The sequence below is a fragment of the Dermacentor variabilis genome, chromosome 4 (genome assembly GCF_050947875.1).
Source record: "Dermacentor variabilis isolate Ectoservices chromosome 4, ASM5094787v1, whole genome shotgun sequence".
NCBI lineage: Eukaryota > Metazoa > Arthropoda > Arachnida > Ixodida > Ixodidae > Dermacentor > Dermacentor variabilis.
This window is the reverse complement of record NC_134571.1, coordinates 205,049,773-205,076,997: the sequence shown is the minus strand read 5'-3', so window position 1 is coordinate 205,076,997 and position 27,225 is coordinate 205,049,773. Positions and strand designations below refer to the sequence as shown.

At 45.4% G+C, this 27,225-nt stretch overlaps 1 protein-coding gene across 1 annotated transcript in view; it reads left to right on the top strand.

Moving 5' to 3' along the window:
* The window catches only part of RpLP0-like (ribosomal protein LP0-like), a 96,633-nt gene that overhangs the window by 54,569 nt on the left and 14,839 nt on the right, over positions 1-27,225 (top strand). The window contains exon 5 of the mRNA XM_075690840.1: positions 17,592-17,743. Within this exon, the coding sequence (XP_075546955.1) occupies positions 17,592-17,743 (152 nt within the window). The remainder of the gene's footprint in view (positions 1-17,591; positions 17,744-27,225) is intronic.

Sequence of the window (27,225 nt, the reverse complement as noted above, 5' to 3'; positions counted from 1 at the left end):
GATTGCTAGGCATAATGTTAAGAGAGAGAAAGAGAGCGGTTTGGATCAGAAAGCGAACGGGTATAGACGATATTCTAATTGACATCAAGAGGAAAAAAATGTCCCTGGGCAGGTCATGTAATGCGCCAGTTAGATAACCGTTTGGACCATTAGGGTTACAAAATGGGTACCAAGAGAAGGAAAACGCAATCGAGGACGACAAAACACTAGGTGGAGCGATGAAATTAGGAAATTCGCGGGTGCTTGTTGGAATGGGTTGGCGCAGGACAGGGGTAATTGGAGATCGCAGAGAGAGGCCTTCGTCCTGCAGTGGATATAAAACAGGCTGCTGCTGCTGATGATGATGATGGAGTTGTCGGGCCCACCCCGAAAAAAAATCCTGGGTACGTGGCTGCCTCTACCAGGTGGTCTGGGTGAACAAACCATTCTTAGTTTTGTATGTTCACAACAAAAGTCACAGCACTGATTCGTCTGACGATGATAATAGTAATCCATGCCGGTTCACCTGGTCTAGTTACCTTCACCCGCACCGTGTCAACTTCTTTGAACTCGCGCCAGTGGGCAGCAGGCTGCTGAACGTGCCATCACTCGTCTTTCTCCAGACAGTTGTGAAGCTCGGGGTGCAGCATGGTTAGCCGTGTCCTTGGACTCCATGATAGGAACAATTCGGCTGAGGTTTTTCCAGTTGCTGCACATGGGGTGTTTCTGTAGTGGAAAAGGAACTGGTTGACTCGATGTTGAATAGATTTGGAAACTCCCGCTCGCTCTTCATCCTTCAACTGTTTTTCCAGGTTCCTTTTCACGGTCTGAACAAGGCGTTCAGCAGCTCCATTAAACACCGGATGATAAGGTGGTGCCGTCTTGTGGTGAATTCGGTTTGATGAGAGGAAAACTGCGAACTCCAGTGACACGAACTGTGGGCTGTTATCGATGACAACCTCTTCCAGCAGGCCAAAAGCTGCGAAAATAGTTTGTAGTTTTTTCACCATTTTAGCTGCAGTTGGGACAGACATGCAGATGACCTCTACCCACCTCGAGTAAGCGTCTACAAGAACAAGCAACCAATGAGGTTTGCAGTATGCGAAGTCAAGGTGAATTCTCTGCCACCGTCATGTCGGACAATGCCACGAAGTGATAGGAAGGCGTGGTGCAGCATTTTGAGTTAATTGGCAACTTGTACATTCCCTCACTGTTTGTTCAATGTCCTCAGTTTGCTTAGGCCACCAGACATGACTTCGTGCAAACATTTTCATGCGAGTCTCTCCCAGGTGCCCCTCGTGCAAGAGTTTCATTACCAATCATTTCAGTGAATTTGCTATGAGCACCCGGTTGCGCCATGTGATACAGTCATTGTCAACAGATAGCTCATAACGCCTAGCAAAGTACGGCATGAGTGCTTCTTCGGTTACTCTTGAAGGCCATCTGTGCCGCGTGTACAGCAGTACTTTCGGCAAGGCTAGGTCACTGCTGGTTTCTTTGCAATTCTTATCAGCCGATAGCGGCAGCTCGTCAGTCACCGAAAAAAATTGGGCGTAGTCGCTAATGTCATTCATGTTTTTCAGCGGCATGCGCGACAATGCATCTGCATTCACCACTGCGTTGCCTTTGCAGTATTGCCACTTGTAGTGATAGGCTGCAAGCAAAAGCATCCATCTTTGTATGCAGGCTGCTGCTGCAGTAGATCAATCAATCAGCTTTATTTCCCTTGGAATAGGAGGAGTACGGGACTAAAAGCTTGAGAAGCTTGACAAGGTCCCAACCCCTTTACAGTTGACAAAGCAGATGTCAGTTTATCATGTCCGAGCAACCCTTTCAGAGGCAGATGGTCGGAGAAAATCGTAAATTCACAGCCGGAAATGTACTTGTGAAAGTGTTTTATCCCAAAAACAACAGCCAGTGCCTCTTTTTCTAGGTGTGAATAACCCATTTCTGATTTGCTCAGGGTGCGCGAAGCGTCGGCTTTCCGTGGCCGTTCACAACATGAAAAAGAACCGCTCCTACTCCATAGGTAGATGCGTCTGCCACTAATCCTAGTGGCTTGGAGGGACCGTTGAAGCTCGAAATGTTGTTGCTTGTAAGCCATTGCTTGCTTTCTTGGAAGCAGCGTTCTTCCTTATCTGACAAATGCCAGCTTTGATCCTTCTTCAGTAGGTTGTACAATGGGTTGAGCTTAGCAGACATGTTCAGAATGAATTAGGCATAAAAAGTAAGCATACCAAGGTAGGCTTTTAGCTTCGTCTAGTTTCTGGGTTCTGGAGCGCTTTTGACAGCATTAAGCTTCTCTGTGCAAAGGCGCATACCTGAATTTCCAGTAACATGGCCTAAATACTTCACAGAGGGTTGGAAAACCTTACATTTGTCTTGCTTTACTTTAAGTCCCTGTAGCTGAAACTTTGCTAGCACAGCCTCAACCCGATTCTGGCATTTCTCAATAGATGCTCCGGCTATGAGGATGTCATCCAGGTAGCACATAACTCCTTCCAGCCCCTTCAGCATCTCGTCAATAACAGACTGAAAAATAGCCGGGGCACTTGAAATACTGTACGGCATGCGAAGACACTTGAACAAGCCAAGATGGGTGTTAATAGTAAGCAACTTCCGCGAATCCTCATGCACTGACAGCTGCTGATATACCGAGGTTAAATCAAGCACTGTAAAGACTTTTCCACCAACCAGTACTGCAAAAATATCCTCTACAAGTGGCAATGGGTAGTGTTCAGTCTTTATGAAAGGGTTTAACGTGACTTTATAGTCACCGCATAGCCTCACCTTGTGCTCAGGCTTTGGAACGACCACAAGTGGTGTGGCCCAGTCGCTCTGCATGACTGACATCCCTCTGTCCTTGAGTGCGAGTAATTCCTGTTTAACAACATCTTTCAGTGCATAGGGAACAGGACAAGCCTTGCAGAGGACTGGACGAGCCTCTTCTTTCAAAACTATTTTCGCTTCATAACCCTTTATCAAACCAACTTGCAGACTGAACACGTCGGGGTACTTCTGCAGCAGGAGTTTTACTTTTTGCTCTGCTTCCACATTGAAAATGTGATTCCAGTTCAATTTGAGCATGGTTGAGTTCCAGGAACGACAATCACTGGCAAAGTTTTCTTTTGACCTTCTTACTCGACACTTACATGTGTCTGTCCTGTCATCTCGAGTGGCGTGCCACCATAACTTTTCAGTTCGAGAAGGCACTTTGTCAGACCTGGCTTGCTAGGCAGTTGAGCGTAGATCTGCTCGTTGATAATTGATACGGCTTCACCAGTATCTATATGCATCCTCACAGGTTGACCCATGATTTTCACTTCTACCAGATAAGGCCTCTGAATTTGCTTGTTTAACTCAACTTGAAAAAGGTGCAAGTGGTCCGGCTCGGTCTGTACCTCAAGTGCATTAACCACTTTGCCATTTTTCTTCATGCAAACCTTCGCTAAATGGCCTACTTTCTTGCACCAGTGACATTGTGCCGTACGATATTTGCAATCACGTGTGTCGTGCTTGTCTCCGCATCTGTAGCAATTTCCGCTAAGACAGAAACCTTGTGGTGTGCTTACCCTAGGTTTTTGTTGTGGACGGCCTTTCTTGCTGACAGCTTGGATGGCTTCGTCCATTTGAAGATTTCCATTGGGCAGTTGGAAGCTCTTCGACTCTCTTTTGGCGACTTCCGCTGCTTTCGTCAAGTCGCACGCTGTTTCGAAGTTGAGCTCTTTCCTCTTGAGCAACGTTGCTTAAATGGCTGGGTTTCAGAGCCCCACAACAAAGCAGTCACATAGCGCGTCGTCCAGAAAAGTCCCAAACACGCACTTGGCAGCCATCTGTCTTAGTTCAATGGCAAACACTGAGACGGACTCCATTTCGAGCTGGTGTCGGCGATTGAACTTGAGCCTCTCAGCTATTACTTGGCCACCTGGCGCGTAGTGCTCCTTCAAGACGTTGCCCACTTCCTCGAACGACTTGTCCTCCGGTGCAGCAGTCAACAGCAGGTCCTTGAGGGTCTTGTATGGGCGTCTTCCGAGGGCAGTGATGAAAGTCTATTTCTTCAAGTTGCCATTTTCAATTTGCATGACTTTCCAGTAATGGTTGATACGCTCTACATACGAGTTGAAGTCTTCGTCTTCGACGTAGGAATCGAATTCCCAGAACTTTGACATGTTCAGTCACTTCGCTCGGTGTCAATGGTAGCCAGACAGGCGCTGCTCACAGACGTGATCCCATCCTCATTTCCAGAAGATATGGCAAGGCAGATGCACACTGGAGCCAACGAAAGAATGCTCTTTATTCCAGAGCATACGCACTTATATAGCTTTCATTATACCAAGCTTAATGAAAGGAAGGCACTCGCTCCATGATAAAGGAAAAGTTGAAGTCATGAGTGAAGCCTTCATTTGGCTGTGAAAATGTTTAGTGATTCCATTGGATATCTGGTGGTAAGAGGTAGTCTTGATGTGATTGGCACCGAGTAGCTGAGATAGATTGGTGAACAATGTTGAGTCGAATTGACGACCACGGCCAATCGTAATGGTGGAAGGGACACCATAGCAGCTAATCCAGAGTGTGATGAGTGCTCAAGCTACCGACTCCGCCGTTATGTCCAGGAAGGGCATTGCTTCAGGCCATCTGGGGAACTTGTCAATGCGGGTTAACAGGTAGCGATGTTTCCCACAGGGAAGAAGGGGGCCAATAATATTGATGTGCAGATGGCTGAAGCGGGCGTTCGGGGATGGGAATAGATCAAGAGGAGTCGCCGTGTGGCGATGCACTTTACACTGTTGGCAGTTGAGGCACGCAAGTGACCAGCGACAAACGTCTATGTTGACACTGGGCCACACATAACGAGAAGTGACAAGTCGCTGTGTTGCGCAAATGCCAGTATGAACCAAAGAATGGAGAGCATCCAAGACGGCCCGGCGGTATGGGTGAGGCACATAAGGACGAGGATGTTCTGTCGACGTAACGCAAAAGGGGAATGCCGCAATGAGGAAGCAAACGAAGAAAGCCAACACAGGGCACAATGATCAGTTACAACAGTAAAGGCACTGCCAAACAGGTAGGGATGAAATTTGGCGACAGCCCAGACAAGAGCAAGACACTTTCTTTCTGTGGTTGAGTTATTCTTCTCCAGAGTAGACAGGAGGCAGCTAGCATAAGCAATAATGCAGTCGTGTCCACCCTTACACTGAGCGAGCACAGCACCGATTATGCCGACACAGTCGGATCAAAATACACTAAAATAGAAATTGTGAGGGCATCGATAAGCACCGAAAAAGCAGCAGCTTGGGCCGAGCCCCATGTAAAAGCAACATCCTTGTTGAAGAGCACAGTAAGGGGACGCATATTGTCGGCTAGATTACGGATGAAACAGCGGAAATAAGAGCACAATCCAATGAAGCTTTGTATGTTTAGCCGAACAAGAGACAGAAAAATTTATCACAGCGCGAAGTTTTGCAGGATTGGGCTGGACACCCCGCCACGTTGATAAGATAGCCAAGTACGGTTATTTCACAGTGTCCGAAACGGAATTTTGTGGTGTTGAGCTGGAGGCCGACATTACAGAATACCTCGAGAATCGCGGAGAGGTGCTGAAGATGGCTGTCAAATGTTGGCGAAGAAACGATGACATCGTCAAGGTAGCACAAGCGTGTTGACTATTTCAAGACACAAAGAAGCGAATCCATCATGCGCTCAAATGTGGCTTGCGCACTGCAAGGACTGAAAGGCGTGACTTTAAATTGATAGAGGTCACCTGGAGTTCCAAGTGCGGATTTTTCGTGGTCCATTGGGTCAACAGCAATCTGCCATTAACCTGAGCGAAGGTCAACAGACAAGAAATATTGGGTGCCGTGAAGACAGTCGAGTATGTCTGTACGGGGCAAGGGATAACCATCTTTCTTCGTTGTCTTGTTGAGATGTCGATAATCAACACGAAAGTGCCCGGTGTTGTCCTCCTTGACCAGCACTACAGGAGCGGCTCATGGACTGGAGGACAGTTCGATGATGTCCTTGGCCAAAATTTTGTCAACCGCTTTTTGGATTACGGCACGTTCCGCAGAGGAAACACAATGAGGGCACCGGTGAACCGATTTAGCATCGCCAGTGTGGATGATGTGCTGAACCACTGATGTTCGACCTAAAGGTCAATTTTCGAGATCAGAGATATCAGCATATGACAGCAAGACCCAGCGAAGATTGTCTGCTTGCGAAAATGTGTCTGCTTACAAAAGTAAAGAGTGTTTTAAAGAGTGTCTGCTTGTGAAATTAGCACGTGGTGACACGGTGGCAAGCGTGATACCAGCAGGTAGCACATGGGTAGAAAGTCCAAAGTTCAAAAGAGGCAGGCAGGTTTTATTTTCGCATACGGTGACCACAGTGTGCAGGAGGACGACAGGATGTGTCAGGACCACGTCAAGAATCTGGGAGACAAGGTATTCACCATCGCGCACAGAACTGAGAGGGACATAATGGGACGTATGTAGCTGCTTATGGTGGCAGATGAAGGAACTGTACAGAATATAAGTGGCTAGTAGTGCCGGATATTACGTGGGCGTTGAAAGGATGCACACATGAGGACCAGTCGATGAGGGCAGAGTGCGTTGAGAGAATGTCTAGGCCGACGATCATGTCATGAGAACACTGCGCAAGCGCAGGAAACAAAACAGTGGTCTGATGGCCAGCAATGCTCACTCGGGCATTGTCCAGGAGGTTTGGACACACAGGTACAATCAAAAGAGAATTTAGAGAATCGGGTCACTGATGCAGCGTCACCTTCAAGAGCTGCATGGCTTAGCTTTCCAGGGCGTAGGTGCCGAACCGTACAGGAGACGAGGACCGGCATAGTCATGGCAATAGAGATCTACGGCCTTGTGCGGACAGTGAGCGGCAAAACCTGGAGTGTGGAATGGCGGCATCTGAAGCATGTGGATCAGAGCGAGGGGAAAAATGTTGAATGTTGCCTCCAGAACGATGCCAAGATCCAGTTGTCCAGTTTGAAGGCGATGACCAGCTACTACGGCAGTGACGAGCAATGTGTCCAACACTTGAGCAGTTGAAACATATGGGTCGGTCATCTGCCGTTCTCCAGTCAGCCGGGTTTCTGTAGCGTGAAGGGTCGACTTGGTTCTGGGTGGCATTTGCAGGAGTACGTTCAACTGCACGCATCGAACAGACGGTGGGTGGTAAACCCAGGTTCGCAAACTCCTGGCGGACAACTGCTTGTGTGAGCGACACGGTGGGCAGGTTGGCTGATTGAACGTCTGTAGAGACAGCCGTAGGAACTATTGCTTCGAGTTCGCAGCGGACGATGCGAGTTACATTTTCCAATGCTGTAGACTGTGCAAACATCGGTGGGTCCTCGCATGATGATGTGGCGGCGGTGTTGGGCAGTCGAAAGAACTGGCACGTGATGCGGCGTCTCTTCGTTTGTTCAAAACAGTGACATTCTTTAACTATGGTGTCGACCGTCGTACAGTCCTTGAATGCAAGTAGATTAAATGCATCAGTGTTCGCTTCAGTATGTGCGAAACCTTGTCAGCTTCGGTCATTTTTTGTGTCAGCTTTTCGACAAAGGCCCAGTACATCCTGTATGCACGAAATGTACGCTTCATTGCTCTTCTGGACGTGGGATCCCAGCTCCTTTTTAATGGCCTGCTCACGGCCAAATGGTCTGCCGAACAACTCGTGCAGCTTCGCCTTGCAAACATCCCAACTTGTAAGATCTTCTTCATACGTCTGGTGCCACACGTGTGCCATTCATTTCGGGTAGAAACATTGGCTAACATCAGCGTGGAGTCCCACCTGTCGTGGTTGCTGACGCGCATGTACATGTCGATCTACTCTTTGACAACCAAGTCGACCGTGCCAGAAAAGGCTCCCAGGTCTGGTGGGTGTAACAGGACCACAGGAGCTGGTGGCTGTTGCGCCATCATCACTTCGCTAGTCATCACAGAGCAACCAAGACAGCGATCGCTTCGAAATTCCGTGCTTGGTTGATGGAGCCAGCACGCTATCTAGTTTACCCCACACTGTCCACCAAAAAAGATGTTATGGGTATAACATGTATTTACAGATTATTAGTAATACAAGGTTACTACAGCCACAAGCAGTGGTGACTGAGGCAAGGCTTTTGCGCGTGCCTCTGGCCACTTCGTCGCCGTCATTTTCATCCGACCGACAGTAACAGCCCGTTCACTGTCTCATGGCAGTATCTTTAAACACCAAAGAGGTACCGCTCGTGCGAAGCAGCTGGAGCTCGGCGTCGACACTCTAGGCAGTAGCCATAGCCGTGAAGTCAATGAGCGGTCGGCCGTGGTCCATTGCATGGATGGCGGCGTGAGAAAGTGTGTCTGCAAAGGCGTTGGATTTTCCACTGATGTGACAAATGTCGCTAGTGAATTCAGAAATGTAGGCGAGCTGTCTGATTTCGCGGGGAGTGTAGGAGGTGCTGTTGGATGCCAGGGTGAAAATCAGTGGTTTATGGTAGGTATGATCCGGCCTGGTCACAAAAGACGACGACGACATGGCCAGGACGCTGACGGTGCACGAGCAGCAGAATCAGACTTCCGCCTGATTGAGCGGGCTCGACTAAAAATATAATTTGTGAGTGAAGAAAAACCAGACAGACGCTGGTGCCTGATGTCCACAAATTATATTTTTAGCCGAGCCCACTCAATCAGGTAGAAACCTGATTCCGCCGGTTTGACTGCTCGTGCATTGTCACCATGCTGGCCATGTCGTCATCGTCTTTTGTGACCGGTCCATTGTGGAACATAGTAGTGCGCTGCAGGACAGTCTAGTGCCTGGAATGTGTTCTGTGATTATGGAGGACGATGGAAATGTCATGTCTCAGAATTTACAAATGCAAGTATAAATAAGGAATATTATGTATTTTTATCATTGCAGAAACTCTCGAAAGGATTGCATAAGTGTAGACTTGTGCAATGCTTGTGAAATCTAAAAATGAAATAACGGGTGGCATTCTTAGGCAATCATTTTCAGGGATACTTTCACTTTTGCAAGATTTCATGAGACAAGCGCCTCGGCATATGCATAGCGTTCTGGCACTACACCACCTGTGCTTAGACAGCGTGCCACGCTGTGTCACATATATACGTACCTCCCTGAGCAAAAGAACATGGGCCAAGAATTTTTCGATAAAACACATTTTCTTCTCCGCCTATTAATGGAACTTGGCATTTTAATCTTTCCAGTGTACTCATCAATTTCAGTCGCACTCTGAATAAATTCAGTTTTTTTATCGGATAGTGTTTCCAGCACACCTCCTAAAATGGCATTGATTGATGGGAGGCATTGGTGTTGCCTACAAACAGAATAAAAAGAAAAGAATTCCGCATTCTGAATCATATGTTTTGCAGGAGCTATTCATAATTTTCAGGCATGTTTAAAGGTGTTTAATTGTATAGATATATTATTACTCATCATCTTACCAAAGCTGCACTTGCGTAGAGTTCGATTTTTGGGTGTGCTGTCGCTCTCTTTTATACCAGTATTGCTGAAATCCGTACATTAATGACTGATAGTGCTCGTAAATTTAAAGTATAAATTTTTTCAGCATTTTCCAATGAAACCACTGCGAGTTTGGACATTTTTGATGATGATAAGCTCTCAGGTATGCCAAAAGTAGTAGTTCTTAAGGGACCCTGATATCATTTTGACAATTGTGTACATACATGCTAAGTCGGTAGGGTCAGTCCTTTTGATCATTACGAGACATTTAAGCACACCAAAATGGGCATCACAGCCGATCACAACGGCATCGCTCCCCTGAGTTTTCAGCTGCCCCTTCCCATGCTACGTAGCTTGAGTGAGCAATTTCGCTCGGGTAGGCGATCCAATTGGCCACCTACGCAGCATCATTGGGAACACTAGAAACATGTCATTTCATGAAGCTTATTTTTAATAGCATATCTATGCATAAGAATTTGTGTGCCCTAAAAAATAAATACACAAATGCAATAAACATATAGTACGTTTCTTCAAACCAATGGCCCACTTCTGCCTGAGAATGCAGCTTGTCTGCTACAGCTGTGACAATGACAGCCAATGCAACACAGGGTGAGGTTCTCACTGAAAATTGGTGCAGCGATGTCTTCTTTGGCAGTAGGAACATTAATGTACCAACCAGCGCTCTATTACGGTCATCTTCCACTGCGGGTGCGTGCAGGGAAACTGCAGCAACTGCACACTGTAGGAGACACAAGCACAAGCGCTGCACATCAATGTCAACAGCAGCCTCCGTAGTCAACACAGCGATCACCCGCAGTTTTCAAAAGAAGGATCCCTTTAGCAGCAACCGCAGGTTCCAGATTTGTCTAGGAGCCAAGTCTCGTCTACAATTTGCTAAAATTGTCGCAGAAAAATATCCTGACATGCCGAGATCCACAAAAAAGGAGTTGAGAAGGCAATTGAACATCCCTTACAACGAGTAAAAACAGCCATCGGAAAGCTGCCGTGTTTAGTTGAACTTAAGCGTAGTCGTGGCATCTCTGCCTCCCAAGTGTGGGATCGATTCCCAGTGTTTGTTTTTACGTAGTATAGTAGAGAAAACATTGTAAATAGGCCATTCACAAGTTAGCGGCAGCTCTAGCCTAACTGTGGCAGTGCTTTTTACCGCTGACGGCTACGAAGAAACCTTAAGAGTGTGATGTAGAGACAATCATAAACATACATGTATATTTACATGTTGTCTGGCTATTCAAGTTATCAAGCCATGTCATCAGACATGTTATCAAGCCGAAATAGCCCCATGAACAGCTACTTTATTGTTTGTACATTTGATATATCGTATACGTGGTCCACCTCTTTCTTTTGCTTCATATAGTGCAGGCCAGTGAACAGTGCGCGTCGTGCCACCGTGCAAGGTTCGCTGTGAAAGTTTGCTCCTTTTAACTGCATAGGAAAGAGACACGGGAGCACATTCACTTCAGATCACCTGAAAGTAGACAATAGTTGCATCACCGCGTGAAGGAAGCGGGACATAGTGGTGGCCACACGGTGTAAAAGTTGAGGGGGAAAGCCGGGGCTTGAGAAGAGGGAAGTGTTTAACCACTTGTGCCTGTTTTATTATAGGGTGCTGGCACAAATATTTTTGTAAGAAAGCATTCTTTGAAGGATACCATCTATGTCTAGGCCTACGATAAAAACTGTTTCAGCGAGCCATTAAAGATTGCATGTGGAAGACTTCGAAGGGACAATAAAGGGAAACGGTAAATCAGTTTAGACTGGCGTTAGTATTCTTCCAAAATGTTATTTTCAATTTTTTTGCAGTAATGGGCTCATTTTTAGAAGAGAAAACGAAAGTAAAAGTTGCATTTTGTGAATTCAGTGGTGATACCCCAGCTTTGGCACATCAGTGTGATGACATGTATTTCAGGATATTGTCTTGGATTTGGACTATTTTGGTGCTGCAAAAGTTCTTGCAACTTGCCAAGTAGTTTCTGGCTGTTTAATACCCCTGTCAAGCAGGCAAGTTAACCCTTTGAGGGTCGAATTATTTTGAAAAAAACTTTCCCAGGTGGTCAAATTACTTTATTGCGGATCCTGAATGTCCAAAATGTATAAAGTCTGGAATAAATAGCAAAAATTAATTAGGAACAGTATTTTGGTGTTGGCATCACTCAGAACTGCAAGATGTTCAATAGTATTTCCGAGCATGGTACTCCTTGAAACACGGGTCTACGCACAGCACCTTATCGCAGTCTGCACACCTAGAATGCGTGTCTGTACTCTTGGAGCGAAGAGTTGTGTTGGCGCACACATGACATCTCTGCGTGCGGCTGCCTTGGGCAAAGGTCTGAGGCACCCTCTCGCGTAAGTGCGTTGCCGCGGAGAGCGAGAATACCTCGTGAGCGGTGGTGATAAACAAGCTAAGAGCAGTGCCAATCAAGATAGAAATCAACTTCCGCCGCCCCTGCGACAGCGTGCCGACAAAGAGAAAAACCACGTTTCGCGCGCCTCCGTTGCGATCACGCGGCGGAACCGAAACCGCGAAAGCGCGTTGCCACTGAGAGTGAGAATACCTCGCGAACGGCGCTGATAAGCAAGCTAAGAGCAGCGCCAATCAAGATATAAATCAACTTCCACCGCCCTGCAAGAGAGTGCCGACAAAGAAAAAAATTACGTTTTGCGCGTCTCCGTTGTGATCACGCGGCGAAACCGAAACTGCCAAAGGGGCGTTGCCGCAGTCTGAGCAACGCGCTGAAGCTAGCAATCAGCTCTGTTTATCTCCCCAAGAAGGTAGCACCAATTTCAATTGCATCTTGTAAGTGCTAAGAGGTGGCAGCCCGGTGAGCACGCATCGTCATTATGGCGCGAAATTTCAAATGGAGGGTCGGAACCGTACCTGTACAGCAAAGACCTTGCGGGACAGAAAACCGCCGCCATACATGTATGCCGAAAACCTTCAAAGGGTTAAGTGCACTTACGGGGAGTGCACTTCGGAAACCTTGAGTGACACTTTAGGCTAAGTGGTGCTAAACGGAAAAACAGTGCGCTCGCAGTGGCAAAGTGCATTTAAACCAAGTGACATTCTCAGTAAGTGCACTTGCCCGCTTGACAGGGTTATTAGTCCATCGTTACTATCAACAGGTTCACTAGCAACCAAGCAGAAGTCACCAAAATCCATGTCACAGCAAGCTGGTGCAGGCACTGCCAGGCAGCCTCAGCAGCCATTTTTTCTTCTTGCATCTTTTCTGTCTTTCCAGGCATGGTATTGCAGAGCAATAATTTACTAGTACAGCTTCGCCGTTAAAGAAAGTTGAAAACTATAAATACCTAGGCGTAACATTTTCTAATAACCATTCCTGGAATTTACTTATTAGCAATATTTGTTGTTCTGCCTTCCATAATCTTTGCTTCTTAAAACACAAACTGAGAAATTCACCTGCCAGCATTAAATTAAATTATCTGACTTTCATCAGACCTCAACTAGAGTACGCTTGCATAACATGGGCTCCGTGCACTAAATATAACATTACAATCGTGAAGAAGATTAAGAAAAATGCTGTTCATTTTATTTATGCTAAGTTGAAGTGCCCCGATTCCCCCACACAGCTAATAATGGCAAACGACATTCCCCTTCTCGAGACACGGAGGCAGGTGCTTCGCCTGAATTTCCCATAGCAGCTTATTAATCCTGAATTATCCTTAGACCCCTCAGTATGCGTGACCCCTTTATCCACAAGGCGTACACATCATGATCACACATATTTATTTATTTATTTATTTATTTACAATACCCCTAAAGGCCCTTGAAGGAGGGTATTACATGGGGGGCCTACAAGAAAAGCAAGTGTACATTCAGGTACAGCATACATAACAAGAAAAACATTTACAAGACATTTTTTTTTTTTTTCGTTCAACAAGGCAGTGTAGTCATCATAATGAACCAAAAACCAAAAAAGGAGGAAAAAAAGCAACGTACATAAAAACATCAGGAGCAAGCAACAAATCACAAAGCATAAAAATTATCAGGGAAACACACTTAATAAGGAAACACAACATTTTAACAGCTCGTCACAGTAGTGCAGATTGTTTCCTTAAATTTGGCTATGTCAGTTTCCATGGCTATGTATGAGGGTAAATCGTTCCAATCGATAATAGTGCGTGGTACGAAGGATTCAGCGAAAGTCGATGACCGACACAAAATGTGTTTCACTTTGTTAGGGTGATCGTGGCGAGGAAAGATAATTGGCGGTAACAAGAAAATCATCACGAAGTGAGTAATGATGGAAAATTTTATGAAATAGTGATAAGCGAGAATGTTTTCGACGAAGACTCAAAGATTGCAAACCGGCACGATTTTTTAAAGATGTAACGCTGGTGAATGTAGAATAATCTGAAAAAATAAATCGAGCAGCACGGTTCTGCAGGGCTTCAAGGTTAGAGGCTAGATATACCTGATGGGGATCCCAAATTGCCGCAGTATATTCAATTTTCGGGCAAATGATTGTGATATATGCCTGTTTTCGTACGAGTGGTGGCGCTTGCTTGAGGGTTCGTTTAAGTATTCCAAGAGTACGGTTAGCAGCTGCCAGGGTTAAACTTATATGGTGATGCCACGTTAGGTCAGACTGGAAATGAAGGCCAAGATATTTGTAGGAAGTAAAAGACTCAATCGTGCTGTTATTAATTAACTGTTTTCAGTTCGAGACTTTCGGCCGTTAAATGTCATTAACTTGGTTTTAGGGATATTAAGAGACATTAGCCATTTGGAGCACCATAAGGCAATTGCATCAAGGTCAGATTGCAAGCATTGGCAATCGATATCAGAGGGAATTGTGTGGTAAATTAGGACATTATCGGCAAAGAGACGAACCTGGGACGTTACGCAAGACGGAAGATCGTTAATATATATTAAGAAAAGTAAAGGACCTAGCATGCTGCTCTGGGGGACACCGGAAGTAATGTGGGCATTAAACCCTGATTTCGCCAGGACAAATACTACATAAATTTTCTTTCTTCCCCAGAACAGTGTCTGAGTGTAACTCCCGGCCTGCAATGTATTAAGACCCTTCTAATGAAGTGTGTTGCTCACATGTTCTTTGTTATGCATGTTTATTTACATTAGTTGTATAGTATTTATATTTCTATATTTGCATATTTTTGTATTGCTTGCCTTCTTTCTTATTTGCCTTGTACGCTTGAGTGCGCTTCCTGCAAGGGCTGATTTGTGGTCCGCAGTGTGTTATAAATAAAAAATAAAATGGCTTTTCTCTTTAGTGTCCCTTCAAGGATGCTCACAGTCTGTTGATCCTACCAGATGTCAAACTTAACGCTAATCTACTAAATCTCAGAGTTTCATCAAGTGCTGTTTCTTCACAGCGTCAAGCCATCAACTGGCTCTTGTGTGCACCCTGCTCTATGTATGTAGACATACTTTATTCACTTGTCACCCACATCATTCATTCATTGCTTTATAGAACAAATTACCACCCAAAAATGTTCCTGGAGCAATATTTTATGGGACGGATTGGTACTTCATTAGCCTGTAAATTCTGGTATGCTCTGCCCAAAAGTTTCGAAACATGGGCACTTGCTTTAACCATTGTGAGCTGTGCGAGTACTTTCGCAAGTCAGCTTTGTTCGTTTGTTCAGGTATTCCTGGTTATTCACTTTTTGGAATATAATGATTTTCTGCAAGATGTTATGTCACTATCACCGAATGTGTCTGCGCCTACTGACAACAGCATCACTGGCACAGTGCTAGGATTGCCGTCGCCCGTACGGACGGCTGAGTCCAATGCTGGTTACGGAAAATATTGCAAAAGTGATTGCATCCCCAAGAGTGAACGGCGGCCGCCCTTGGTGACACCTGCCCACCAGGCAATTCTGTGCCACATCATGGCTGCCTGAAACTCTCAGCAGGAGCTGTACTCTAGACTGATCTTTATCGATGACGTGCAGCAAGTGCAGATGGACGTGATGTAAATGATACTTGTCCCATGGCCATTATTTAGTCTATTTAGTGTATGAACTGCATTGAGAGAGTGCCTGCCGTAGCTTAAGGGTGTTGCACTTGACATTAATTAATGCAAAAGTGAAAGCAGTATCTCTTCAAATGGTTGATCAAGAATGCAAGCCAAGTAGTGTTACAGTGCGTAGTGTTGAATAGCAGCATTTAAAGAGTGGCTCGCTAGTGTTTCTTTTTTTCCTCTCTGCTTGTAGGCCATTTTCATAAATGACAAGCTAGCTTCCTTTCAGTCCCTCATGTCCAAGACATGGCAGTCAACGTACTGTTCAGCCGGCGGATATGCTTCCTGCCTTCATGGTTTTTTTTTTGCTGTTTGTCTGCGGAGTTGGACAAATCATTTAGCATGCAGTTCTTAGCAGTTTTAGCATTTGAAGGCCATCTTAATATCTGCCTCCATTCATTCAATGTTTGTATTATTGTTTTGCCCCCCCCCCCCCCCCTTATGCAATACCCCACGTGGGGCCCTTAAGGGAGTAATAAATGATGATGATGGTGATGAATGAATGTTTGCCATCATGTTTTGAGCATACAGCTATATATGAAAGCCATAAGTCTTGAAGAGGGTATTTACTATTTGGTTATGAGGCAGTTACTTGATCGCCTTAATCTAGAAGGAATGACAGAGTGTGCGGTTCAGCCCACCTTATAGTATTCTAACCAGGAGGAATTGAATGTATAATTGACTTCATACGGGAGGGGGGGTAGACGCTTATTGTGACATGTTACATAGAGTAATTGTATTTTTGTGCATATAACCAATACCGAACATTTTAAAAATTTAAAAGTACGGTTGAGGCGTGGGCTGTGAGTACCACCCACTCCAACTCCTACGGGCACAGTCTAGCTTCCCAGTGCACACATGCACCGCGGTGCTACCAACCACGGAGGCACATTGGCACACAAGCATAAACACTACACACACTCGGTGATAACAGAAACCAACCAAACTCTTTATTAGGTCTTCCCAACAAGAAGTGCTGGCTTCTGGGATGCTTGATAAGCAGGCAGGAGGAAAGCTAGTAAGAAGTGGAAGTATTCATCTCTGCTTACCGCTGTGGTCACTAGCATTTGTCGTCCCTCAGTGTTCTCGGTCGTGGTTCTTGAAAGACACCGATTCTAGCTGCTTCCACTCCGGTTGCTGTCCCACAGTCGTCTGCCTCGGCACCTTCCTCTGGCACGGGCGGTCCCATATGGGACCTTCACTTATGAACAAGTGTAAGGAGGAAGTCGGGTGAGAGTATATTGGCGCACCTCGTGGTGGGAGAGGCAGCAGATTTTCATCTCTGTCTATGACTTCATGGCAGCATGTGCTGCACTGCCATGAAGCCACATCTTTGTGCATAGTTCTCAGCATTCCAAAGTTTTGTTGCCTCCTAGGGAGCCCACACACTTTCTCCACCTCTGCGTGTCCTCCATTCTCCTTCTCTTTTCTGGTCACTATTTTGCATTTTGACTGTGTTAGTAAGCGAATAGCGCATGTGGCACTGACAAACAAGAACTCGAATCACAATGAGCGCAGCGTTTGACCGCAGCCTTTAACAACACAGCAGAAGCTGGAGACTATCAGCGTTACCGAAGAGATGGGGAACAAAGCCGCTGGCTGAAGATCTGACGTGGACGAGTTGTGCGTCCACAAATGCAGACTGTTTTTACAAAGATTTGAGTGTTGTCGTAATCAGTTACGTAAATTATACAAGCTTCTTTTTTTTTATCGGGGTGTTGTAATTGGAGTACGAATTATACTCAGGAAAGTGCGGTAAATTAGTAAAAAAAAATTACTGTCAAAGCCTTTGTGCGAAGGTGGCACTGTAATTAATCCTAAAATACCGACTAGGTGTCTCCTTCAACAGTGAACTGTTCTGTACACCTGGTGACAAAAGTTTATGGACCACGGCATCTCCAAAAATGTTCAGTTCCCAAGCAGCCTGTAGCAGTAGCCACTAAAGCTGTATGTGACAGTGCTGTTAGCATATTGTAGTCGAGGCCCGAAATGCAAATACCAGATTGCATTGTGAGGTTGCAGAGATATTCAGCTTTTCCTCATGTCTCGTGCCCCGCAATATTTTGTCGCCGGGTGTACGTCATCATCGTGTCATCTCTGCGTTTCCAGGTGGTTCAGCGAGTACACTGATGCAGACTACGCACGGGCAGGATTCAAAGCGACACACCAGGTGTTCCTGGACCAAGGTCCGCTGCCTCAGTTCCAGCACTCTCTGGAACCACACTTGAGGCGGCTGGGTCTGCCCACCAGCCTCCAGAAAGGTGAGGGCTCAAACCAGTGGCGCTTCATGATTGTGTGAGCCGGTCAGTAGCCTATGATTGCATGCCTGCAGCACTTCTGTGGTTTCACTGTTAATGAGGAAACACTACACACATCTGCGCTCGTGTAGAGCACTTGAGTAGTGCATTGCGGGGTGAGGAAAGCAATATTGCACTTGGACTCCTAAAGGGAAGGTCAGAATAATATATATATATATATATCACAGTTTCACCATATTGGCAAAGCAGTGAATGCAAGATATCAACATGTTAAAATATAACAAATATAACATGAAATGTAAGACTTGTAGTAGTAGTACCAATTGAAGTAAACATGAGCTGTACATTGTACAAATTCATTTATGTTTGTTAATAAAAGCTGATGTTTTTCTTTGCGAATTTACCACCACTGTTCTGTATCAGGTATGTTTCAAACCTCTTTCCTGGGCCGATCCTGGAGGTAGTGCACAGCCACACCAATAAAATTACATAATTTTCAGGTTTGAGCTCTGTTATTGTTTTGCACTTTTAATATTTAAGTCTGAGAAGGTTTAAGATAAAAGGCATGCGCTGTCTATGTTTTGTTTCACGGCATTTGTTTGTGGGCAACCATTCTCAAAGTTCTGAGGAATAATTTTGTCATGAACATAAGACTTGGTATGAGCAACTTTAGGGATAAAATTGTGTGGTAATATAACCTGCATACACTGCATGTCACATAACATGGTGAGCCATATAGCATACATATACCTAAATATATATGGAAGCTCACAGTGACAACAACGGAAAAAATTTGCTAGGGGTGTCCGTATGAATGTGCTGTCGCAATAAAACAAAAGTAATAGGATCAGCTGCTCAGCCTCGCCACTTCGGGTGACCCGTCAGTTTAAATTTGAAGTTTATTAAAGAAATGTACATACAAGTACAAAAATGCACTCTCGAGACCCAAAAATATTGTTAGAGAGTTCCAACAAAACATTCCATCGGGCATACACATCAGTAGCAGCATACGAACAATGTAAGAGTGTTTATAAAAAAAAATAATTAATGTAGTGCAAAGCCAGGCAAGAAAAAGCCAGAGTAAATACAAAATTCAGAATCTTCGCAAAAGCACAAGCTCAGAACATATGTGTCAGTATTTGTGAACTACATATAGTTAATAAGTAAACGTTTATAATTGTTCCGAAACAGACTATAAGACCGAGCTGATTTGACATTAGTATGGTAGAACCCACCCCACTGATACGTTTATAATTCATGTTTCCCCTGTTATGACGTTGCTAAAGTACAGTCCCAGGAAAAGGCTCATATAGATGTGTGACATGTGTGTATTAGAATCCCCTTTGATACATAGGCATTCTCCGAACGTTCCTGCGTAATACGTTCCGACTTTGGTGTACGTATAAAAATATTCATCATCATCAGCCTGTTTCATGTCCACTGCAGGACGAAGGCCTCTCCCTGCGATCTCCAATTACCCCTGTCCTGCACCAACCGATTCCAACTAGCGCATGCGAGTTTCCTAATTTCATCGCTCCACCTAATCTTCTGCCCTCTTTGACTGCGTTTCCCTTCTCTTGGTACCCATTCTGTAACCCTAATGGTCCAACGGTTATCTAACCGGCACATTACATGACCTGCCCAGCTCCATTTTTTTCTCTTGGTGCCAATTAGAATATCGTCCATACCCGTTTGCTCTCTTTCTGTCCCTTAACGTTATGCCTAGTAATCTTTGTTCCATCGCTCTTTGCACGGTCCTTAACTTGTCCTCAAGCTTTTTTGTCAGTCTTTAAGTCTCTGCCCCATATGTCAGCACTGGTAAAATGCACTGATTGTACACCTTCCTTTTCAATGATAATGGTAAGCTTCCAGTCAGGAGCTGACAATGTCTGCCGCATGTGATATAACCCATTTTTATTCTTCTATGAACTTCCTTCTAAATATTAAGTATACTATTTATAACGGAAGAAATCGCGGAGAAGAACGTCGACTGCACTAGACGTCCTAGCTGTACACTTCAGGCCACCACCAGTGTACACTTTGACGCACCATGGTCATGGCGCAAAGTCACAAAATTTTGGGCACGTTACTGCATACCGTTCAATATTCAGAGTTTGGCTGCACAACCGTGTGCCAATTTGGCCACAAAAACGAGCGGAAATAATGATATTCTGGTTTTAATACATTGCTGGCATAGTCGATGGCCATGTCACCAGCTCCTTGTCGAAATTGAAGTCTAGTCGATTCAGCAGTCACAGACCGCACCCAAACTACCCAAACTGCAGGACAAGCCAAGCGGAGTTGCTTAGTGTTGAAAAGATGCACTGCCCGAATTTGCTGTTTGCCGTGCGAGTTTCATGTGTCCGGCATTTTCATTTGCATTAAGTAGCGGCCAATGCCAGGCAACTTCCTCAAGCAGTTTCAAGTGGCGTCAAGTCCACTCTGTATGCCTACAGTGATCAAGGTGGTGATCAAGTGAGGGAAGTGCAAGACGATGACTCGTGAAAAAACCCACGAGCATTTGGCTATCGCAGCACAGTTGACTTGCGTTATGTTGATACATTGACTGTACGTTCATCTATCTGTAGTGGCAGCATGACAATGGTCGAAATATGGACTGACCAGGCAAGCGTAAGTGTGCGCAAAAACGCATTGTCAAACTCGGGCCACATTCTCAAACGATCACTTTCGAGGATACTGCTTTTAATTTAATAGTGCCAAAATCATCTATGGGCGACAGTGACCCTGGCGCTGTGATAAGAGAGCATGCTTGGGCAGGTGCAGGGTTTGTACACCTCCTTGAAAACCCTTGAATTGGGAAAAAGAGATTCAAGAGCCCTTAAAAATACTTTAATATATGTGAATTTTCTTATTGAATTTTTTTAGAACTCAGGTTGGGGGCAACTTTTGAAAGTTCAAAGTAACAAATGCTGCATAGGGACTGTGCCATGGATACTGTCTGTCAAGAAATAGTCCTAGATATTTTGTTTTGAGAGAGTCGCCAAACGGTTGCAGTGTGGCTTGTTCCCAGCCAGCAATGACAGGCTTGTTTAAGTCACCATTGCCATCGCAGAGCTAGACAAAGCCAGATCAAGCGACAAAGCCGTGTCACCATTTTGTTGTTTTGCTAGTTGGTTCACACGGCAGCAGTCATGGCTCCATTTTCGGTCCGTCCCTCAGCTTCAGAAATGCCCGACTTACAGCTATTAGGCTTTAACACAACAAGTATCTTTGGCTGAAGCCAGGTACTGCTCTAACCATCATGCCAGGAGGTGGTTGACTTCATTATATTAAAAACATCAACTTTGAAAAGATGCTTAGCTGCAAAAAAATTGCAGCTAGGAAGAAGGATATCTCATTAGATTTTAGTGCATGTGTCGAATAAGCTTTGTTTCCCCCTCCTTTTCAAGGATGCCTTTGTCATCCTTGAAATTCTTGAATTATTCTTGAATTTTTAGTCAGATTTTTCGTAAGAACTCTGGCCCTGTGCCAAGGATGCCGTCGCTGGTAGATGTCCATGTGTCGAGTACTAGTCTTGCAAAATCTTGCAAAAGTAAAGGTATCCCCGAAAGTGATCGTCCAAGAATACAACTCGCCTTTTCTGCAAAAACCGATATTCAGACTCTGTTATTCAGACTTTTATGTGGTTCCCAACGAGTACAAATTATCTGTCTGCGACTGTAAATCCTTTAGAGTCTGAGCTGTGTATAGTTTTTGTTTTAATATTGTCGAGTCGAGTTGTCATCGCCGGGAGCCATGAAGCTAGGCTCGACGTACCGTCCACTGCGAAGCTCCGTGACGAGGTACAGGGAACGTCCACCTCCACCAGATATGCTACGTAAGAAGACGCAGATGAAAAGCTATATACAAGTATATTTACAACGTAATACGCCGCACTTGGCCAAGAGGCAACAGCCTGCGCTAGCCTCTGATCGTCGTCGTCGTCTTATGCTCGCCTCTTCGTTATTGGTAATACTATTCCGTAGCACTATTTAAGCGGTAGTTTTTTATTTTAACTGTATGTTTGCGTGATACATTTCCCAGGTATTACATTGTCTTGTCGCTGTCCAGTAGAAAGCATATAAGAGGGTTTCTACGGTATTTAGTTCGTTCCATGTTTTAGTAGCAAAATATTCAAGCGTGTCACTGCCATAGTTACTGTGTACCTTTTAGAGAAGAAACTGATAGCAGAGTTCACTCTGCTATCAGCTTCAGACCGAGTCAACCGAAAGGAAAAGTTCAGAGATGATGTAATTCAGTATAATTTGTTGGTGCAAATTGAATGCATTAAGGATGCAATGTTATATTTGACAAGGCCATAGACGTTAAGTATATTAAAAAATGAAAGTGGTTATATGTACTATATTGCAGCGTACTTTCGGATATCCATAGGGCTATGTTCTGAAGTATCTATATCGGTGGCAAGTAGATAGATAGATCCTCATGTAGCCATGCAGTAACTAATGTGAGTCTGGATGAAGCTGTAGTAAAGGTTAACTCTGGACAGTTTAAGGGATTAGAAAGCAATCCGCTTTCCACAGCTAAGCTGTTTGTTATGCATGAATGCCAGACAGAACACTTGCAATACATTGTGGGGTTCCACTCTGCGTGGGGCTGAAAGCGAGCTCCGGATCTAGTTCCACACAATCGCTCCGTGGTACTCCCCAACCTGTAGCGCGGGAATCGCGGCTACGTTGGGTTCGAACAAATGGGGCAACCAGCAGCATCAGCTGTAACAACATTTATTGCTACCAGCAATAAAAAACACTGGCAGAGGGGAGTCCTCTCTGTAAGAAGTAATAATAGGCTGACCTCGTTGCCCGGGCTAGTCAGGTAAACGAGGTCACTCACGGGTTGTGGCAGGTACTCAAGTCTGGCAGGTTAGGGGTCTGGCGTCAGAGAGCAGGTCTCCCCGATGGCGCTGTATTGTACCTTTTTACCTTTGCGAGGGGAATGTCCTCCTCACCTGCCAGCTACCTTCCTGCAAGTCAGGGAGGAAGGGTGCGCGCGCTTCACGAGAGCGAGGGAGAAGCTGGAAAGGGCGTAGTGCGCCTCTCCCATGTCTATGCCGGCTCTCGACGCAACCGCGACGACGCGGGAGAAGATGGGCATGTGTGCTCCCCACAACATGTGCCAGTGTTGGTGGTTAAACTGCCAACATCACGACTGAGAGTATCGTGAGGTGAGAGTGAGGTATCATGAGTGAAAAGTCAGTTGTGCCAGTGATGTGGCAGCCCTGATATGGTGCCAGCATATTATCGTTAATGTTGAAGTCCGTAACTCTGGACTGAGGAGCATGATGCATTCCGCAGAAGCAGAGTTATTGGCAATCAAATGTCACCTATGATCTCTCTGGCGTTGCTCCTGCTCCTTCTTCAATGCCTTGCCCTGTGAACGCTACGGCAGAGCAAAGGCATGCCCACAATACTCCACCTACTTAAAGGGCCTCTCACCAGGTCTGGCCATATTGAGCTGACAAGCGCAGAGCATACAATGCGCACTAATGATCGTGTTTGCAAAGAATTCCATCGTTACGCTCCGCTGAAAGGTCTGAAATTTCAATCTCTACTCCGTTTTCCCTATCTCTCGCGGCAACCATGCTCCGAGCCGGATGGTGACATAGTCGCATCCTTACACATATGTGGTCGGGTCTGCAGTGTGACATCGCTCGTGGTGACACGCGACTTCAAGAATTATTCAAGGCAACATCTGTTATCAGTGCGATCTGTTGCTTGAATTGACCAATTGAACTTTAGAAAAATAATAAAACACAAATGGAATGTTTGTGTGTCTTTTGTTTTACTTCGCACCGAAGCAAGAGAGATGTACTTCCGCTTCGTCTGCTCGTTCCCACGGTAGTGCGGTCACATGCGCAGGTACCGAAACTATGCCATTTTCTGCCGTGCTCCAGCGCGTGATCACACTCTGCGATCCGCTTCAGTATTTGTGTAGCACTGAGTTATACTGCTAGTCATGTGTCCTCGTGCACAGCGCGCAAAATCATGCGCTGCGCTAAATGAGTGATCGCAACAGCTGCCGCACAACACCATCGTCAAAAATGCACAGCGCCGAAAAAAGAAAAGAGAAAAAAAATTAATGCGGGGCCCATGACATAGGCATCACACGATCCTCGAGGTCCGGTATGGCAGAATGCAGGGAAGGAATTTCGCTATACAGTGAAGCTCGCCTTGTGAAATCATTGGTTCACAGCACTGAAATATTTTATCTCTCGGCTATTAATGAGTCAATTTGAAACATTTTTACTGCAGAACGCTCCCTAGAGGACATGTAACAACTTTCAGCATAAAACCAAATTTGCTATGGGGCCTGATGAGGGGCCCTTTAACGTGGTCGTGGCGTGCAATTCAAATTTGATTTTTAATGTTCACGGAGACACCACTATTTGTGATTTTGGTGCCTACAACGTGCCAAATGCAGTTGTCCACAGCGAGCCACAGTGCGCTCAGCATGGATATCACAACGGCCGCAGGGTGTCACAGTGGCCATGGTATCAACTCTATCTACGCTATGTAACAGATCTGCTACACGCAACTGTATTACGTTTGCTTTGTGTGTCAGAGGGCTGGAGTGAGCGTTCGTGTTCATGTGCTCCAGTATGGTTGTGTTGTATGGTGCAAACCGGCTTTGTCCTGCACTAGCTTGACCGACGAATAGTAGCCACATCCAACTTGCACACTTTGAAGCGCTGTCATTAGCTCGATCATTACAAAGTGAAGTCTGCCAAGTCGTCTAGCCATGAGTGGCGAGAAGCGAGCGCGTGCTGGCAACCGGACGTGTGGTCTGAGCTCTAGTTTTACCTGGTCAAAAGGTAAAATAATGTCTTAGCAAGCCATCTGTTGCTTTTACTGGAAAATAATTACTGTTTTTAAAAGAGCTTTCCACACTAGATCATATTCGGTGCTTGTACAAAATGTTTCTTTTTGCTTAGGTGCGTTCTGTTTTTGCTTAGTTTTTAATGCACATGTTTATTCTACGTATATGACTTTTGTTGCACTAGGCTAGTTTCTGCTCCACATGCACGGCCGTTTATCGTAGCTAAGTTGGTGTTTGTTTATATATTTGTGTTCTTTTCTAATAAACATTTAGTCGAGATTCAGCACTTGTGTTGTGATCCTCTTTTCCTTGACCTCATTTAGTTAGCTCTGCTGCTTGTCAGGTATTTGTAGTGTAATGTTGTCGTTGATCTTTCAGCAGTCACTTTCAACTGGGAATGTCCCCCTTGACCGGAGGGCTAGGAAAATAATAACCATCTATAAGGAAGGCATCTATGCCCTAGCAATTATTGACCTTATGCCCTAGCAATTATTGACCTATTTCAATTACTAGCATTTGCTCGAAGATTGTGGAGCACATTATTTGTTTACTCACACATTGCCACCTTCCTCTCATCCGCAAACTTCTTTCACTCAGATCAGCACGGTTTTTAGAAAGGACACTCCTGTGGCACACAACTTGCTCTTTTTCTGCATGACTTCCATTCCTCACTTGATCGCCATATCACTATTAATGGTTTTTCCTAGACTTTGAGAAAGCATTCGATAATAAGCTTTCTCGCATGCCCCTCCTGTACAGGCTTTCGCACCTCAACTTCCACCTGATTGTTCGTAATTGGGTTCAAGGTTTTTGGCCGACCGTCAGCAACTTGTTTTCATTCATTCACATTCGTCTACTCTATCCCCTAGCTTCGGGTGTATCGCAACGTTCCATCCTTAGACCTCTTCTTTTTGTTGTTTACATGATTGGCCTTATCTCTAGCATCTCATCTAACATCCACCTTTTTGTAGGTGATTGTGCTTTGTATCGAGCCATAAAAGAACTTTCCAACGTCTACGCTGTCTAGGATGACATTTTCCATATGCAAAAATGGTGCAACGACTGGTTGATGTGCTTGAACATCAGTAAGACCTCATCAATTTCCTTTTATCATCGGACAGTAACTTCCTTATAACATGAGTCAACTGTGTCAAGTACCTAGGTGTCTACATTTCTCCTAACCTAACCTGGACCCAACATGCGATTCACAGAACAAATTCTGCTAACCGTTCACTTGGCTACTTACGCCGTGATTTATCTTTGGCACCTTCCTCTGGCCTATACAACTCTCGTCCGAACAAAACGCTAACTACGCTTATGCAATCTTTGATATCTATCAAGCTTACTTAAACAGCATGCTTAAAGGGAAGCTGAAACACTTTTAAAAAAAAATGAGTTCTCTGTGACATTCTACTGTTTTGAGTCCCCTGAACACAAATATCTGGTTCAAAAAGGGCGGAAACAAACGCAAGCGGCTGTTTTTTCAAGAAAACGCGCACCAGCGCCTCAGGGCATCGCGCGAACGCCGCTGTTGCCCATGATTGGTCGGGGCTGCTGTGACGTCAATCACGGCAGTCGCCGGTCGGCGCCGCCGTTTCAGAGCGTAGCACGCTGTTCTGTTCTGGCTTCATAGCTGAGTTGTAATCATTATGGAATGTTCTCGCTGTCTCGGACAGCTTGTATTTTTGCCGTACATGTTCGAACCGACAGCCGATACGGAAAACGATGGCAGCAACGGCGGTAACGGCGGCAACGACGATGTTGAGTGTGCCAACAGCGAGAGCGATTTGTGCACCTTCTCGCGCTTTTGAAATCTTAGCTGGCACTTATGTTTTTTTTTTTTTTTTCATGTAGCTGCACGTTCCAATGACTGGACAAAAATTGCGCTAAAGTGTCACTGGGAACTTGGTGCTGGAAGAATGCCGAAGCACTAACTTCTCATTAGATTGTAAACACGGGTGCAATTCCGCGATGTCAAGCACCTTGCCGCTGCTTGTCTAAAGTCCCGTGGTTTTTTTAGTGTTGATACACGATCGCGAACATAAGTGCCGCGTTTCAAAGCGCGCTCATGCAGTGCTGCGAGGTACAGTCACGGAAGTTGCTTATCATACACATTCAGAGATGGCCAGAGGTATTATATGTGCAATATTCAGACTATGGTTCGACGACTTTGCGATTGTGGCTTGATCAAAAATCGGTATGCGTGCTCCATGCTAGTGTTGACATAAAGATATTGGGCAGTTTTAGACCGCCGTGTGGTAAACACGATAACTGAAACCGTACGTCGAATGTCACTATGCAAGCCTATACTCCATTTCATACCTCAGGTGCAACGCTGTGGAAGCTACGCACGAAGTCCGGTCACCAAAATTTATTACTGCGCGCGTTTCTGTCTATGCTTCGCAGCGTGCCAGCGGCGTTGCTCGCGCGAGCATGCACATGAAGCTGCCGTGACAGGCAGCTTCACGAAAGAACAGTTTATGAAAATCGCAAAAGAAAACAAACGTGAGCGGCGGCGGCGGCAGATCTCTCGTAGCGTCGTTCAGTAAAGCGCAGGACGGAAACAGGCATGCCAGTACATGCTAGCACGCCGGTGCGACAGCTCGGTCCCCGCGAATGACATCACTCTCGCCGGTTCTCTCCTCTGGCAA